The sequence below is a fragment of the Sorghum bicolor genome, chromosome 7, assembly GCF_000003195.3.
Source record: "Sorghum bicolor cultivar BTx623 chromosome 7, Sorghum_bicolor_NCBIv3, whole genome shotgun sequence".
Classification (NCBI taxonomy): Eukaryota; Viridiplantae; Streptophyta; class Magnoliopsida; order Poales; family Poaceae; genus Sorghum; species Sorghum bicolor.
In genome coordinates this window covers 61,365,803-61,383,824 of record NC_012876.2, presented here as the reverse complement: position 1 = coordinate 61,383,824, position 18,022 = coordinate 61,365,803, and the positions used below count along the sequence as shown (strand labels likewise).

Below are 18,022 nucleotides of genomic sequence, written 5' to 3'. Positions count from 1 at the left end.
CCTTTGTTTAGTTTTTTTTTTTACAAAATAGACGTAGCACTTTCGTTTGTATTTGTTAAATATTATTCAATCATAAACTATTATGTTCAAAATATTCATCTCACAAATTACAGACAATTATATAATTAGCTATTTTTTATCTATATTTAATGTTTCATGTATTTGCTGCAAAATTCGATGTGACGAGAAATGTAAAAAAATTTATAAATTTTTTTGGAAAGCAGTGAAGCCGATGAGATGGGGACATAGCATAATAGAGTGAAGCCGATGAGATGGGGACACGCTTGACAGAAAACTGTTGGCTGAAAATATTATTCTTTAATTTATTTTAAAAGAAAAATAATATTAAATAGCTGATAGATCAACGGATAAGCTCAAGCAAACCGAGCCATAAAACGACTAGTACCTCCTTTCAAAAAATAAAAATAAAACGACTAGTAGCGAGGCAAGATTAGATGGGCTAGAAGCATCTCCGTCAAAGCTAGAGAAGTAGGCACAAGACGGGATCCCTCTGTTGTTGGATTAATTTTTGAGTAAATTGCACTCACCATACAACAACTAATTAAGTGGGTGCATATTAGTCCAACATCTTCTAATTTGTTCAATTTAATACGACAACTATCTAGGTGGATGTTTATTGGTCCAACATCTTCTAATCCATTTAATTTGAAGTAAGAACTCAGTGTCTTTGTATACTCTAAATCCCTATCATCGGAAGTTACACACCCTAACACGCTCATTTCGTCCATCACTCAACTTGAATTACTTATTATATTATGATATCATTTTTCTGACTCTGTCCAAATAAAAGTTTACATTCAATTTTTATTTTAAATTTGAGTATAGGAAAAGTCATACCATTAAGAGAGACATAAAATGGTAAGGTTATGAGGAATCAAATGCTCACTACCTATCCTTCTAAAACTTCCACGAGAATTTGTAGAAGCTCTGCATTATGCTAATCCGCTAAATCGAGTTTTAAGTTTTTACAAGCCAATTAACCTCCCCCTCTCTAGGCCTTTCCTATCCTTTGGACGGTGTAACTATTGCATCGTCTTCTTTTTTATGTCTACTACATCATCTTATTTTTTTTGTGTGTCTACTACATCCTTTAAAAGGTGGTAACCGCTTTTTATTTTCTTTTTTTTTCTTAGCTTGGTAAACCTATATAAGAACTTGGTTAGTCCAAACAAAAAAACCAAAATCAAATTTTATTGATTCTCGTTTTTGAAAAAAAGAACTTTCGGTCCCTGATTCTTATGATATGGACAACCCACATATCAGTTCAAGCCAGCCATGAATGACAATAGGTTGGAATTAAAATAATATTATGGTATAGAAAGAAAAATGATCGGTTTGGAATTTTTCATATTTATGAAATCAATGACAACTTTTATATTTGGCCGCGTTCATAAATGATATCGTATAGTAAACGATTCAAGCTGATTGATGGATGAGATGAGCATGCTAGGGTCTATAGCTTGCAATGACAGTGATTCAAAGTGTACAGAGATGCGTTGTTACAATACTTGACCGTATATGCCGAATAAGCAAGTTCTTGTATCAAATTAAACTTATGAGAAGATTGTGGATCAATATGCACCCACCTATATTGTTGTTGTATTAAATTGGACAAATTACAAGATATTGGACTAACATGCACCCACTTAGATACTTGTCGTATGGTGAGTGTAATTTACTCTTAATTTTTTACCCACAACTATTAACTGCCAACCTATTGACCCATACAGCCAACTTGAGCCTATTTATTTATCAGTTAAACTTATCAGTCATTCAACAATGTTTTTTATCACGATAAGTTAGCTACATCATAACTTATCAACTAAATGAATAAAACACCGGTTACATGGTAATTAAACGTGTCTGTCCGGAGACATCCGATAAAGTACGTAGACCAAAAACCACCTGTCAATGTAGAGCTGTTTATAGATTGGAAAAAAACAACTACGAGAAGTCGAGAACAAACCGTGGTCTCCGCCGGTGGCACACAACGCGTCACCATCGGCGTCCCAATCATCCCCGACTTGGCTTGGAAGAAAGCGCCTTTCGTAGTACCTTCTAGTAGGCGCGAACGCGACGTTTTCTCGCCATCGCCAGATATTTTTCGCGTAACAAACGCTGCGTAATCCACCTGGAATCGACGAGTCGACATAGACAGACAGACACACACCCCCTTTATCGGAATATCTCAACTCTGACCAGCCACCACCTCAGCAGCTAATCTAGACGTTTTGGACATGTTCCCACATGCTGACTATCCAAATTATAATCACCCCCACCCAAAACAGAAACTGCAACTGCAGATGCGCAATTTGGACTACTAGCTGACAAGGATTCCAGTGTTGTGTGTGTGTGTGTGTTTTTTTTTTTTTACAACTCCAGTGTTGTGTTGGATCACCAACTTCAACAAGAACATAAATTAGTTACTACTCTACAGTCCATAAGTTAACCTCTAGTTTTATGGATCGCCCTATGCATAATGGATGTTGTCGGATTCACCTCAATCCACAATCCACATATGTTGGAGTGGATTGAGGTGAAATTTAGTTCAAGTTCTACTTCAATCCACCCCAACACACGTGGATTGATGCGAATCCGATTACATCCAAACAAAGTCTAAAGGATACTCCATACTTGCAGTGATTATGAGATAAACTAGCAAAGAGTTACTACCAAATAAGCACTGGAGTTTTACATGGGATCGGTCAGTAAATCCCCAGCTAATTAGAGGTCTCATTCTAGTTTAACCTGTAGTAACATAAAGTACTAGCATTAGTAAGTGTAATAATTTACTGAGACGGACGGGATTGGCTTTGCAAGCTCTCGAGTCACCTCGAGTTGGTGGACCCGTCGTGGTCGCTCCCGGCGCTGCCCGAGCCGTTGCAGGCCCGGAGCGGGTGGTACACGGGCCTGGGCCGGTAAATGGGCCACGACTGCGGCACCGGCTCCGTCGCGTTGTTCTCCTGCTGCCGCTGGTCGGGATGCGCGGCCTCCACCGGCTCCGCCTTCACCTCCGCCGCGCGGCTCGCGGGGTAGTCCTCGAACACGCCGCCGTTGCTCTCGTCCCGCATTCGTTTCCGCCCGATGGAGACGCCGAAGAGCCTGGCGCCCGCCTTCTCAACCACCTCGTGCTCCGTTCCCACTGCCGCCGCGGTCTCGACGGCCGCGTCAGGCGCGGGGTCGCCGCGGCACGAGGGGAGGAGCTCAAGGATCGAAGGAAGCGGAGGCGGCGGCGCCGCGGCGGTGGCCTCCGCCGACTCGCCGGAGCAGTTCCCGGCCGCCGCCGCCGCCTGCTTGGCGGCGGCTGCGTCCGGCTGTTGCTGAGTGGCGGCGTACTTGGACATGAGGAGGAGGATGTTGTTGCAGAGCTTCTTCATCTGCCCGAGCTCGCGCGCCAGCCGCGCGTTCTCCCGCCGCAGCCGCTCGTTCTCCTCGCCCACGTCGCCGGAGGGCACCCCGCCGGAGCCCGACCCAGACGGCGCCGGCGGCTGCTGCTGCAGTGAGGGCTCGGGGGACGAGCTTGACGACAGCACCTGCTCCTCGCCCGAGTACACCGGCGAGCCCACGGGCAGCGCCATCGGGATGGCCGCGGCCACCGTGACCGCCCCCGTGGCCGCCGTCACCTTCCGGCGGTGTATGTCGCAGAGCAGCCGCTTCTCGCCTCGGCGGAAGCAGTCGTTGGCGAACTCCCACCTGTCCGGCACGATCTTCCTGAACCCCTGCACCCACCCGTGGGAGCCGCGCGGATCACAACAACAACAGTCAGCGCCATGCCGCCGAGACGATCATACACAGCACGGGAAGGATGAAAGAGAGCGAGATGAAACGGGAAGGAAGGAGGCGCTCACGTAGGTGTTGAGCTGGCGCACGAAGCTGGAGAAGTTGTTGTGCTTGAAGTACTTGGGCAGGAGGTCGCGCGCGAACTCGGCCGGGCGCCACACGATGAAGGCGGACCCGTCGTCGTTCCACGAGATGACGTCGTCCACGGCCGGGTCGTCCACCAGCTGGTACGTCTTGGTGAGGAACGGCGTGGGCACGGACCTCTGCCCCGCCGCCGCCGCTGGCGCCGCCGTCACGCCCTCCGCCGGAGGCTGCGTCGTGGTGGCGGCGGGCGGCGGCGGCTCGCCCACCGCGGCCGCGGCATGCTCGGCGGCCATGGCGGCGCCGGCCGCGCGGATCTGGCTGGGGGGCACCGTCGGCGGCACGGGAAGAGATAGAGAGAGGAAGAGGAAGGAAGGAAGAAAGGTGGTGGGTTCTGGAAGTTTCCGGTGGCGTAGCGTGGAGAGAAACCAGCGGCGGTTAGGAGCGCGGATGAGGCGAGGGCGCGGAGGAGTAGGAGGAGACGGGAGAAGAGGGACGCGGTCACGGGGCGGGGAGGCGGTAATATGGCGAGGAGGACGGGCGACCCGCCAGCAACTCGTGCCGCGGAAAGAGGCGAGCGGAAACCAAGTCGCGCGCGTCGCGCGGCGCGGCCGGGGCGGAGGGGAGGGTACGGGCGGGCGTCCGGCCGGTCCCGGATGGCGTGGAGGGTGTCTGGCCCGCCGGATGGGAGGCCTGAGGTGGAGATGGAGATGGGGTGGCGGCGCGCGGGGCCGGGGCGTGTGGGGATGGGGGTGCGTGGTGGGTGGGGCGACGAAACTGCGAGAAGGTTCGGTTGTTTTTTCCACGGTTCGATGTTCTGGAAGGTTCAAGGCCCGCGGCGGAGGAATCTTGGACACGTCTCGTGCGCCTGTGGGGGCCCTCTGAGGATTATTCTATATATATATAAAAATAAAACAAACTTTATAAAATCGAAAACTCATTAGCGCTAACGCTAACTAACCACAGCCAGCTATTCACTCAGTACAGAATTATCTCTAGTTGGTATAGCTGATAAGCCATGGCTGACTGATTTATTGTGGAAGAAAAAACACCGTTAAATAACCAGCAGATTTGGCTCATAAGTTTAGTACATCTCAAAAATTTTGGCTGTAAATTTTACATTCCAAATTGATGTTTAGATGTTTCCTAAATTTTTTATCTGCAACACACAAGACAAGGACCCTTAGGCCTTGTTTAGATGCGAAAATTTTTGGATTTCGCTACCGTAGCACTTTCGTTTGTTTATGGCAAATATTGTCCAATTATAAAATAACTAAGATCAAAATATTTGTCTCGCGATTTACAGGTAAACTGTGCAATTAGTTTTTATTTTCATTTATATTTAATGCTTCATGCATGTGCCGAAAGATTCGATGTGACGAGGAATCTTGAAAACTTTTTGGTTTTTGGATGAACTAAACAAGGCCTTAAGTAAGTTTTTTCGGGCTTCAAAGTCCTAAATTCCAAATTTTTACGGCCTAAATTTTACGGACCTCTATTTAGATCCATTCTTCCAAAAAGTACTCATTTCTCCAAAATTTTTACGTGTTTTGCTACATCTAAACCGGCCTTAAGCGAACAAGGTGCAAATGCACGATAAAGACCGGTGCCAGGAGTTTGACTAAGGCTCTTTTCAAAAAAAAAATCTTTTTTTCCATCGTATTGAATAAATATAAATTACGATACAGATCTTTTAAATCTAATTAATTTATAATTAAATATTAATTATTAAATAAAATAAAAATATTGCAGTAGCTAAATTTAAAAAAAATCGTGACTTAAACAAGGCCTGATCTATGTGTATCCGTGTGGAGATCTGGTGGCTTCCGTACATCATTGGTGCAAGTTAATTCGAGCGTGACAGCTTTTGTGACTAGATGATCGAGCGCAGATATTTCTTCGCAACCGACTTAAGGTCTTGTTTAGTTCACCTTAAAAAGCAAAAAGTTTACCTATCACATCGAATCTTAGGGCATATGCATTAAAAATTAAATATAGACGAAAACAAAAACTAATTACACAGTTTAGTTGTAAATCACAAGACGGATCTTTTGATCTTAGTTAGCCTATGATTAGATAATATTCGTTACAAACAAACAAAAGTGCTACAGTACAAACAAGACGTAAGATTTCTTTGGTCCAACGCACAGCCTTTTGAGCTGCCGAGATCTTTTGCTGATCCCGATCGCACTAGCAGTCTAGCACTGAACTCACATAGTAATTATCGTGGTGCTCCGTGGATGGCGGTACACGAGAGCTGGTCCTTGCATGACGCCGCTAGCTGCACTGTTCGCCGTACGGTGCACGGGGGCGTCCATGATTCATGGATGAAACATCTGGATTTTCGGTGAGAGTTTGTGACAATCCTCGATGGTTGCCTACTTTATAGCATGGCAATTATTACGGTTATTACTACTACTGGTACTCCTGCGCTGTGTTGATTTCGGCATGGGCCTTAGTTCCGAAAAGTGAAAAGTTTTGAGTACTGTAGCACTTTCGTTTATTTGTGACAAATATTATCTAATTTTAGACTAACTAAGATCAAAAAATTTATTTCGTGATTTACAGCTAAACTGTGTAATTAGTTTTTGTTTTCGTCTATATTTAATGTTTCATGCATGTGTCATAAGATTCGATGTGACGAGAAATCTTAAAATCTAATCTTGAAAACTTTCTTGTTTTCAGGTGAACTGAACAAAGCCATGGAATCAGCCTCATTGATCGATTGTTGTAGTGCTGATTAATTTCTTCAGCACGTGTCATGCCGTGCCTTTTGTTTAGTCACACACACGTAGTACTCTGTGTAACACACAGTATGGTCTATAAGACTATCCCAACAATCATCACCCAAAATACAAGACTCATTTGTCCTTTGAGTAGTATTACAGGTAAAATGTTCCATATTTATTTTTAGTCTTCTTCAACAACAAGACCTACAAGACAACACTATCTGTAAATAGATCTCGAGGAGAGATACCCAAATTCGGGCTATGCCTCTCCTGATACACAAAATAGGTCTTCTGTATGGCTACTCTGTTGAAAGCTATAGATATTTTGTTGGAGACCCATTTTAGATTTTAGGTTTGGGTTTCCAAATGAATCTCGTCGAGACAGCCCTAATACAATCGTTTTTTTTAGCGCAAGTTAACAATCTCGGTTTAGGCCTTGTTTAGTTCACTCTGAAAACCAAAAAGTTTTCAAGATTCTCCGTCACATCGAATCTTGTGGCACATGCATGAAACATTAAATATAGACGAAAATAAAAACTAATTACACAGCTTAGCTGTAAATCACGAGACGAATCTTTTGATCCTAGTTAGACCATGATTGAATAATATTTGTCACAAACAAACAAAAGTGCTACAGTACCGAAAATTTTTCACTTTTCGGAAAGTTCCCAAAAAAATTTGCAAAATTTTTCAGATTCCCCGTCACATCGAATCTTTAGACACATGCATGAGATATTAAATATAGACAAAAATAAAAACTAATTGCACAGTTTGGTCAAAATTGACGAGACGAATCCTTTAAGCCTAGTTAGTCCACGATTAGACAATATTTGTCAAATACAAACGAAAAAGCTACAGTGTCGATTTTGTAAAATATTTTGGAACTAAACAAGGCCTTACTTCGATATTTCCTACTACGCCGGTGCATGTCGTGTGTTTGTTTAATCTCATGTAACATCACTTGCTTGCTCCTACTCAAATCATACTCATATAGCAGTGTTTAATCATGTCGGCAGGAGTACGTACTAGAAACTACTACGTATACATGGGGGCCAGGCTGGGAAGCAAAAATCCGAAGCTGGCAGTGGCAGAGAGGGCACCTCGAAGGCTCGAATTGAGGTATCGCACTGGCTATTTGTCTTGTGAGAGTACAGTAGTACAGTAGAGTACTGTAGTTTTTGTTTCTACGATACAGAGGGAGACTACGGAGGGAGTTAGTTTATTCGCTTGGCTCAAAAAATATACTCTCTCCGTTCCAAAAACAATAACGTTTTTAACTTTAAGAATTCGTATTTGACCGTTTCTCTTATTTAAATTTTTTATATAAATTATAAAATAAATAAATCATTAGTAAAGTATCTCTAATGATAAAATAGGTCTTAACAAAATATATAATATTTATGTAAAAATTTTGAATAAGACAGATGATCAAACAAGATGTCTGAAGTTCTGAAACGATATTTTTTTAAAGACGGAGGAAGTAGATAAAAATATTGTTTCTGAGATAAGAATATTATTTAATATCTGATAGATTTAATAAATAAAGTCTTAGTATTTGGTTGAGGAGTTAAAAAGTTTTTAGGTACTATACTATTTTTAATTTATTTAATAATTATTGTCTAATTATGAACTAACTAAACTCAAAAAATTCATCTCATAAAATTACAGCTGTGAAAACTAACTTATAAGACGAATCTTTTAAACCTAATTAATCTATAATTAAACACTAATTATTAAATAAAATATAAATACTATCGTTTATAAACTTTAATAGCTCTAACCAAACATCCGCTAAACAAGTCCTAAACTGGAGCGAACAGCCTTACATCGTTGACCGGCCATGGGCAGCGTTCAAACGGTCACGGAGTTCGCGGGCTCGAAGCAGGGGCGTCGTGGTGTGTGTGGTGTGGCAGGCAGCACGAGGCGGATCAGAGCAGCAGCAACAGCACTGGGAGACTGGGTTTGACTTGACTCCGGCTCCGTGGGGATGGAGCCGGTGCTTCTGGCCTTCTGGACGTTGGACCGGTCAGCTTTTGCTGCTTTGTGCTTGTTTTTCACGGAAGTTGAATACTGTAGCAACTTTATTTATATTGAATAATTATTATTTAACTATAGATGTTTAACAGATTTGTTTCTTAAATTATAAATAAATTATATAATCAATTATTTTTAATTTATATTTAATGTCCTATATAGGTATCGCAAAATTCGATAGGATAAGAATTTTGAAAAGTTTTTGAATTTAGGTGTATACTAGTTTAGATCCAAAATTTTTTTGAATTTTAATACTGTAGTACTTTCATTTTTATTTGATAAATATTATTTAATCATTAAGTAACTAGGTTTAAAAGATTTGTCTCGCAATTTACAGACAAACTGTGCAATTAATTTTTATTTTTATTTATATTTAATGTTCTATGTATGTGCTGCAAGATTCGATGTAACAGAAATCTTGTAATGTTTTTGGTTTTTGGGTGAAGCCTAAACAAGTCCTTTGTGCTGTGCTGGTAAAGCATCGTATTGTATGATCCTGCTGCCACACTTTCGCTACCTACCAGGAGATCTCTGGATTCTGGATAGAACATGGTTCTTTCCTAAAAAAAAATAGAACATGATTTTTTTCGTTGAGGTCCTCTTTAGTTTCTAAAAAAAAAGTCTTTCATTTATCCTATCGAATATTTGGACATATACATGGATCATTAAATGTAGACAAAAAAAACTAATTGTGCAATTTGGTTGTAAATCGCGAGACAAATCTTTTAAGACTAATTAGTTTATGATACTCCGTAATTGCTACAGTGACCCACATATACTAATAATGTATTAATTACACTTAGTAAATTCATTTTGCAGTTTTGAGATGAGCTATGTAATTTGTTTCTTTTTTTATTAGTATCCAAAAACTTCTTCCGACGTCCTTCCGACACATTATTCAATGTGACACTTAAAAATTTTCATTTTGCAAACTAAACAAGACATGAGACTCAGGCCTTGTTTTGGGTGTCACATCAGATGTCAGAAAAGATTTGGATACTAATAAAAAAACTAATTACATAACTCGTCTTGAAACTACGAGACAAATTTATTAAGCCGAGTTAATCTATCATTAGCACATGTGGATTACTATAGCACTTAAGGCCAATTATAAACTAATTAGGTTTAAAAGATGTGTTTCGCGATTTCCAACTAAACTATATAATTATTTTATTTTTTTATCTATATTTAATACTCCATTCATACGTCTAAACATTCGATGTGATGAGTGAAAACTTTTTTAATGGAAACTAAACAAGGCCTGAGAGGAAACCATCAGTTTTTCCTTTTTCTAAATATATATAAAATAGAAAGTAAAAGAAGAGAGGAACCCATCAGCTACTTCCCTCTATCCTAAATTAAATTATATGTCAATTTTGGTTTGTATATTATAAATTTAACTTGATTTGTAAAAAATACGTATAATATTTGTAATTTGAAATAAGTTTGTTTAAAATTAGATTCAAAGGTGTTTTCAGCGATACTAATTATATACTATAAATATTAATATTTTTTAAATATATATTTTATTAAAATAGTTTTTTGGGAAACGAAAACAACGGATATTTTGGACGGAGGGAGTACAGGCGTTCACCAACTTCTGACTAGAACATACAAGAAGAACGGTGGGCTTAGTAGGTCTATCTTCGTGCTAAGCATGCCTTTGATAGTCGACATAATTTAGTTTGGCTTGACTTAGCCCTCCTGTTTTCTTGCAGTCTTGTCTGTTGATTGTAATGATTCATGTACTGAAGAAAAATTTTCCAAAAACAAAAGAAAAAAGAAGGATCGTCAACTCAGCGAGTCAAAAGGATACAGAAAGGCCCAGCCCATACGTTATCTCTGCACAGCCCATCTATCAGAACATCCGAAAGAAGAGCCTACCACGCCTCTCTCTTGGTTCTGCTGCTGCACGGGCCAAGCAACAATTCTCTGAGTTCATAATGCATGGGGACCGGTCCATGCTCGCAAGATACGGCCCATTCAGTGTTATTTATCTTTTCTTTTCCAAATCAAAGAGACAGAGAAAAAAAAAAGTGCATTTCCTCCCCAGCACCATAGTAGGGTCATTTTTGGATGCCTAGTTCCTACAATGAGTGAGGTCCGTCATTGGATCCACGGGAGACGACAGGAGACCCCCGCCTTGCACAAGGGGGAAGAACACATTGCTAGCTGTCCGGCTGTCCCCCGACGGGGCATGATTGTCTTCGCAAACAACTCTCACTGCCGGACTGCCCTGGTAAGTGGTATGCTTCAACTACATTTGACACAGTTCTAGATTATCTCCTTTAAAATTAACGCATGGAGGGATTTTTAATTCTAGATAGAAGACCTTGAGTATGTGTTTGTGACACCAACCGAGAGTAAAAGAACACTCTTTAGTGTTAATTGATGTTACTAGCCGGAACTAAAGATCTCTACTATACTATTTGTTGAGCAGAGGATTCTAGTCTCCGTTGGTGGTACCCAACTGAGACTAAATCCTTTATTAGTCTCGGGTCAAATTTTAGACATGACTAAAAGCTAAGATCGAAAGTCTATTCCCTACTAATATTTTGAAGATGTGATTTTCTATTTTATGGTATCATTATTGAAGGAATCGCAAAATTCATTGGTGTCCACTAGGCCTTGTTTAGTTCCTAAAAAATTTTGCAAAATTTTTCAGATTCCCCGTCACATCAAATCTTTAGACGCATGTATGGAGTATTAAATATAGATGAAAATAAAAACTAATTGCACAGTTTTGTCGAAATTGACGAGACGAATCTTTTGAGCCTAGTTAGTCCATGATTAGACAATTTTTGTCAAATACAAACGAAAATGCTACAGTGTCGATTTTGTAAAATTTTTTGGAACTAAACAAGGCCTAACCCCAATGAATATACAAGAGCTCTGTCCCTGTGCTTCACTGGCTACTGGCGTCTTGTTTGCTTGAACTTAACAACACGATTTATCAAGCATGGTTAGACCTTGTTTGGTTGCTTCTATTTTTTCTAACACCTATCATATAAAAAAAATAGATATATACATGAAGTACTAAAATATAGACTATTTAAAAAACTAAAAACATAAGTAGAGAATAATTTATGAGATGGATCTTTTCAACCTAATTATTCTATAATTAGATACTAATTGTTAAATAAAACAAAAATATTATCCGTTAAACTTTAACACCTCCAACCAAATACAACTTATCTACCTGAGACACTCTGCCTACTTCACGAGGGCCCGAATAGTCTTCCAACAAAAACCACGTCCACATGCACCATGCCGGACTAGCAGTGCCCGCCATTGACATGATTATCTATTTCAAGTCTTCAAGACCTCCGAACCAAGGGAAGGACCGACACCGATGAATGATGCGCGTTTGATTTCCTCCATCCGTGGGATTGTGATAATTGGATCCCTAGCTATCCCCTCCCTACAACGTGGCTTCCAGCTCCAGATCTATATGATCTCGTGGAGGCAGAGCAGGTCAGCAGGCTGCTATGCTATGTAGGAACTGTGATTCCCCGTCTGACCATGGACACTTTGGCAAGCAACTCTCCCTCCAGGTAGCGTAAAAGGCCACCACATTCACGTTTCAGGGATGCTCATGCCATATTTTTTCCTCCCAAGTCGCTGGCTGGCTTTACAGTTACTGAGCCGTCTCTGCACCTGCCTATACCACCTTCTACCGTGCTCTCCCGCTGCGCTCATGCCTAGAAAACAAATGTCGTCACAAGAGACAACGAGGAACGGGCAACCACGTCCACATGTACTCTCCACTGCTGGCAGCACGGCGCTACGTTCTCACGTGAGCTCCACCAGTATATCAATACTGCACAGAATGTAGCAGGTGTAGCAGATACCAAACCACTCTGTAAAACAATGGTCCTGATCAATCTTTCAACCAATGGCTGGCTCGGGCCCAGATCAACAAGTGAACCAGACAGGTCTCTCAATCCACACGTGGCCAGCCTCTCCATCCATCCATTCATCCATCCAAAGCAAGCCTCCAAGAAAATCACGGTGGCAGGGGAAGGTACTCACTACTCAAGCTCAGGTACATGGTGCCAATGATGAATGATTAAAGGCACCGAAAAAGAGGTTTGGGACAGCGGGGCGCCCGGGTAAATTTCGCAAGAAACAACCGACAGCTTTACCATGTTCTGTCTCTGGCTTCTATCCAGAATCCAGATCTCGGCCTTGTTTAGTTCCCAAAAGTGAAAAGTGTAGTACTTTCGTTTGTTTGTGACAAATATTATCCAATCATGGACTAACTATGATCAAAAGATTCGTCTCGTGATTTCCAGCAAAACTGTGTAATTAGTTTTTGTTTTCGTCTATATTTAATGTTTCATGCATGTGCCACAAGATTCGATGTGACGGGGAATCTTGAAAACTTTTTGGTTTTCAGGGTGAACTAAAACAAGGCCCTCCTTCCACATGCTCATGGCCTCATGGGGGGGTAAAGGCCTAAAGGTGCTACCACCTGCCTGCCTGGACTCTGGATGAAGTTTCGCCCGCGACTTCACTGTGAGTAGAGGTGGAGACGAGGGATTCTGGATTCTGATCTGTCCGGGTTGTCATTTTACAATCATGTGCGTGCGTCTGTGTCTGTGTGTGTTGTGATCGCCAGAGGGAGAGACCTCGACCAACAATGCATCATCTTCTACTGAGTACCGACACGACAAGGTAGGTACACTAATGGAAACAGACAGTACCCACCATGGACTGCATGCACGCTCTGATGCGTATAGAATAATTCAGAAGTGGACCAATGTTTGCGCCTCTGTGGACCTCCTCCTGGCATGCTCTTGTATTGTGGACAACAAGTACGGTGCTAGTACTGGTTTGGAACACAGTACAGTTAACAAGCATTCACAAATATCTTGCTCGTTGCAATTATGAAGAAACGAAGATGGTGGTTCTTGAGCTAAGCTCCAGTCTGTAGAAGAAGCCTGACAAACCATTTTGACTGAACTCTTGAGCTATATCAGATACAGAGTACAAAGAACAACCAACAAAATCTAATTCTTCTGAAAAAAGGATCAACCTCAAAGTAAAAGCAATGCTCAACTAAATTAACTATAGATCAAAGCACACTTACTTGATCAAGAGCTAAGACGCTTCGACATCTATCTATATGGGACTTATTAATTTCTATGCAGCAGTAACTAATAACGAAATCTATTCGCATTTTCACACACACCAAATCAAACGCAAATCTCGCGTTTCCGCTTCAGGGGAAGCAAGCTCTTGGCCGCCTTCTTCTTCTCAGGCTGCTGCTGCTGCTTCTTGACCGCCGCCGCCGCCTCCTGAGCCTTGGCGCGGCGCCAGCCGAGGTGCGCCGCGAGGTCCTCCACCTCCACCTTCACCACGTCCTTCCTCACCCCGATGTCGGTAATATACCTGCCGGCGCAGTACACGCCCGCGGTGACGGCGGCCATGCCGAGCGGGCCGGCGGCCAGGAGCTTGAACGGCGTGGAGAAGAGCGCGGCCAGCGGCACGCCGACGGCCGACGCGGCCTGCCCGCTCCTCCCGATCATCCCGATCCCGGTCCCAGTCCCACCGTCGCCGTCGCCGTCGCCGTCTCCGCCCGCGGCGGCAGCGGGGAGGAGCCCTGTCTTGCAGTAGAGCGCGAAGTCCTCGCAGTTGTTCTCGAACACGTCGTAGTCGCCGAAGCCGTTCTGGAGGAGGTGCATGGCGCGGCGCACGGCGGCGTCCGAGGTGTCGGCGCGCGCGGTTGTGCAGGTCCCGCCGCGGAGCTTGGCGAGGAACGCGGCGGCGGGGACGCCGTACTCGAAGCGGTGGAGCGCGCCGCCGCGGAGGAAGCAGTCCAGACAGGTGAGCACCACGCCGCTGTCGGGGAGCTGGAAGCCGCAGTCCGGGAACGTCGGGCACTCGTCGGCGCCACCCTGCGAGAGGAGGAGGCTCGACACGGCGATGGCAGAGTCCAGCCCCGCCGTGCCCGCCTCCTTCTTCCGCGTGAAGTGCACCACCTTGCTGCCGCCGACGTAGATCCCTGGATCATGGATCCATGCCACACCTCGCGTCAGAACTCAGAACATGGACACGCTAGCTCCGTACAGTATGATGGCAACTCCATCAACATCATCATCATCATCATCATCCAATCCAATAATCCAATTCATGAGTAAAAGGAAACTAATGAATGCATTATCATGGTTTAATGGTCAGGCGACAATGATAGGCATGTTGAGATGCAAAATTGGAGCTCAAATAATTACCGACATTATTGCGGAATCAAAAAAATCGAAAAAAAACATTTACGGGCAAGCTAGGGCCTTGTTTAGTTCCCAAAAATTTTACAAAATTTTTTAATTCCCCGTCACATCGAATCTTTAGACGTATGCATGAAGTATTAAATGTAGATGAAAATAAAAACTAATTACACAGTTTGGTCGGAATTGACGAGACGAATCTTTTGAGTCTAGTTAGTCTATAATTAGACAATATTTGTCAAATACAAACGAAAGTGTTACTATTTATATTTTGTAATTTTTTTTGGAACTAAACAAGGCCTAGCTTAGCTAGGTACAAAAGGAGCAAGAAAACACTATCCATCCATGTGGAGAAGTACCCCGCTGTTGCCGGCATGCCATTCCCCACATATGCCAGTGATGATCGGATTTGTGGGAGGGACGTCCATAATGTGCAGGAGAAAATGTCGGTCCCTCTAGCAGTAGCAGCGCAGAGTGACAGGATGTGGGTGAGACCTTTACGCTTCCGGATGCAGATCAATGGTCGGTGAGGCGAGGAGATGCAAAGCAAAAGTAGCATGCATGGTAACTCTCTCAGCTGGAGGTGGACAAATGGCATCAATGCATGGAGGGCATCGGATGGAACAAAGGGCCCGTTAGTTTTGAGTTTATACACTGTTGAATCTGTCAGTTTTTTTTTTTTTGACTGTCAACGGGGGAGTCGGTGTTTTTTTTCTTACCGAGCCAACAGGCTCAAAGTCGAAAGGCGTGTATGTCTTTGTTGGTCACCGGATCCGATGACGACGACCACGAAGTTACAAAAAAGATGGTGACAAGGATTCTTTGGTAAAGAAAATGGGTTTGTAACTAATTGATATCTGGAATCATCACTTGAAGTCCGGCACATCTAATCCCGTGAGGGAGTTCATTATACTAGTATGAGCCAGCAGCGGTTGCAGAAATCCAAATTCTTAAGCTAGTAAAACGAAAAAGAAGAAAGGACAGAGCTACGACTCTATGAGCTGGTTGGTGAGTGGTGACCACGAGCAGAGTGTTTTTTCTGTACGGAAGTTACTGGATGAGAGCAGCATGCATACGTATTCCGGCGTCGAGCCGTCAAGAGCATGCATTTGGATGGACGGACTCTGGCTGTGTGGAGCGCCGTATGGTACCACCGACACAGGTGCGGCAGAGCAGTAGTACGAATCAGCAGTCTCAGCGTCGGCAGTTACATTTCTGCTGCCTTGACCACACTCTTTCGATTGGGTGATACGGCATTACAATTTACAGTTACAGTCCTCCTACCCAGCCATACGCGTGCGTACGAACAGAAGTTACTAACTTGTAGGAGTAACTTGCAATGGCCACTGCACAGATTAAGCAAGCGAATGGATAAACAATGCAACTACAGGCTAAGTTGAGGACTTGGCTCATTGGGTCCAGAGTGGAGCACGTAAAAGCAGAGCAGCTACACTGAATCACAGCACACACGCATGGGCTGAGTTGCAGCGTTCTGCGACGCGGTCCGCGAGCTTCCTCGCTTCCGAGTTGGATTTCAACGATCCACCCGAAAAAACGCGAATGCGGAGCGCGACGGCGCGCGGCATGACTGCGCGCGCCGCGCAGCCGTAACCGAGAGAACACCGAGCGCAATTCAGCCATTCAGGCGTCCCGTCCCGCGCGGCCGGATTGGGAAGGCGAGATGGAGAGACTGGAGACCAGAGGAGGAGGAGGAGGAGGAGGAGGAGCAGCGCGTCGTACTCGTACCGTGGTGGGAGTAGGTGTAGCCGGCGCGCCAGGTGTAGATGTGGTCGCCGGGCCTCATCTCCGACCGCTCCACCCGGTGAGACAGCAGCCCCATCGTCGTCGTCGTCGTTCTCTCCCCTCAGGCCCGGCGGTCAGGTCAGGCCTGGGACTTCCCGTCCGGCTTCTTCTTCCTCCTCTTTTTGGCCGGCGAGCGGCGGGCCGGGTGAGATCTTTAGCGTGCCGCAGCTAGCGTCGCGTGTACGCTGCACGCAGTCACATCACATGGAGGCGGAGGCCGGGAGCCTGACCGCCGTGACGCGAGTGAGAAGAAGGGGTGAAGCGAGGATGTCGTGGTCCGGTCCGGTGGTGACTGGTGAGTCGTCGACGCCGCCTGCGGGGGCGCAAGCGCGAACGGAAGGAGCTGATCTTTGGTGGTTGGGCTTTCCTTCGAGTGGTAGCGATCCTGGGTTAGTTTTTAATCTTTCTGGACCGAGGTCTCGGCATGTGCGTGGATGTGCCTGCACTGCGCTGCAGTGTGATCGATCTGCCGTGTGCAGCGCTCGGGATTAGGGTCTGATATTCCAAGGTGATGTGTACACCATGCACCATGGTGCCACTAGTATTTTATTACTCGTACGTTCCGGGATTCGTGTCTGATCCAGAGGAAGCGGATGCATACCCCTCTCGTCTCAATCCTCGTCTTAGGCCAATCTCAATAGACAATGTCACTGCACGGTTTCACATACCAACACGTCATCGAGATTAAAATGAAACCATCTATGAAATAACTCCAGCAATAGAGCATTTCACTTTGTTGTTTCCAAGGCTAAACAAAACATTTAATTGCTGCAAAATGATTGGATTACATGCAAGATGGTGAAACGATTTGCCCCTCAGTAGGGATTTCATCTCGTTTCACCGCGTGGGAAACAACGCCCGTGGAGTTTCAACATGGTAAAACTACTTTCTTCTCTCTCCTCTTCGTTTCATGCAAAAAGTACAGTTTTGCTGATATGACACTCTAATAAATGTGCATGACATCCTGGTGAAACCCCCACTGGGACTGACATTAGAGAATTAGAATACAGAAAAGGTAAATATATGTGCTTAGGCTTCGAAGCAGCTACCTGTGTCGGTTCAACCAAACTCTACATATACCAAATCCTAAGCATCCAAAACCAAACGGTTGGGGCCTGAATTCGGTTGGTTTGAGCGGGATGGTACTATGGTAGCAATCTAACGCCTCGTAGATCGTTAGTCAGCTGCCTCTTAACGGGGACAACAACCAAATGCATGTTTTGTGTCTCAAAATAAAAGTTGTTCCATTTTCTGAAAAGTCAATTCTTTTTAAAAAATTAACAAATTATACATAAAAAATATTAATATTTATAATATATAATTAGTATCATTAGATAAATCTTTGAA

At 44.0% G+C, this 18,022-nt stretch overlaps 2 protein-coding genes across 2 annotated transcripts; both read right to left on the bottom strand.

Annotated features, from left to right (window-relative positions):
* LOC110436775 (heat stress transcription factor B-2b-like) lies at positions 2,364–4,544 on the bottom strand. The gene is made up of 3 exons (XM_021464264.1): positions 3,870–4,544; positions 2,854–3,740; positions 2,364–2,769 (listed from the first exon to the last, which is right to left on the bottom strand). Exons 1-3 carry the CDS (start codon positions 4,176–4,178, stop codon positions 2,760–2,762), a joined length of 1,206 nt encoding a protein of 401 aa, XP_021319939.1. The 5' UTR covers positions 4,179–4,544; the 3' UTR covers positions 2,364–2,759.
* Positions 13,508–17,232, bottom strand: LOC8060551. Its single transcript, XM_002444586.2, has 2 exons — positions 16,619–17,232; positions 13,508–14,652 (listed from the first exon to the last, which is right to left on the bottom strand). The coding sequence occupies exons 1-2, from the start codon at positions 16,710–16,712 to the stop codon at positions 13,844–13,846; spliced, it is 903 nt and encodes a 300-aa protein (XP_002444631.1). The 5' UTR covers positions 16,713–17,232; the 3' UTR covers positions 13,508–13,843.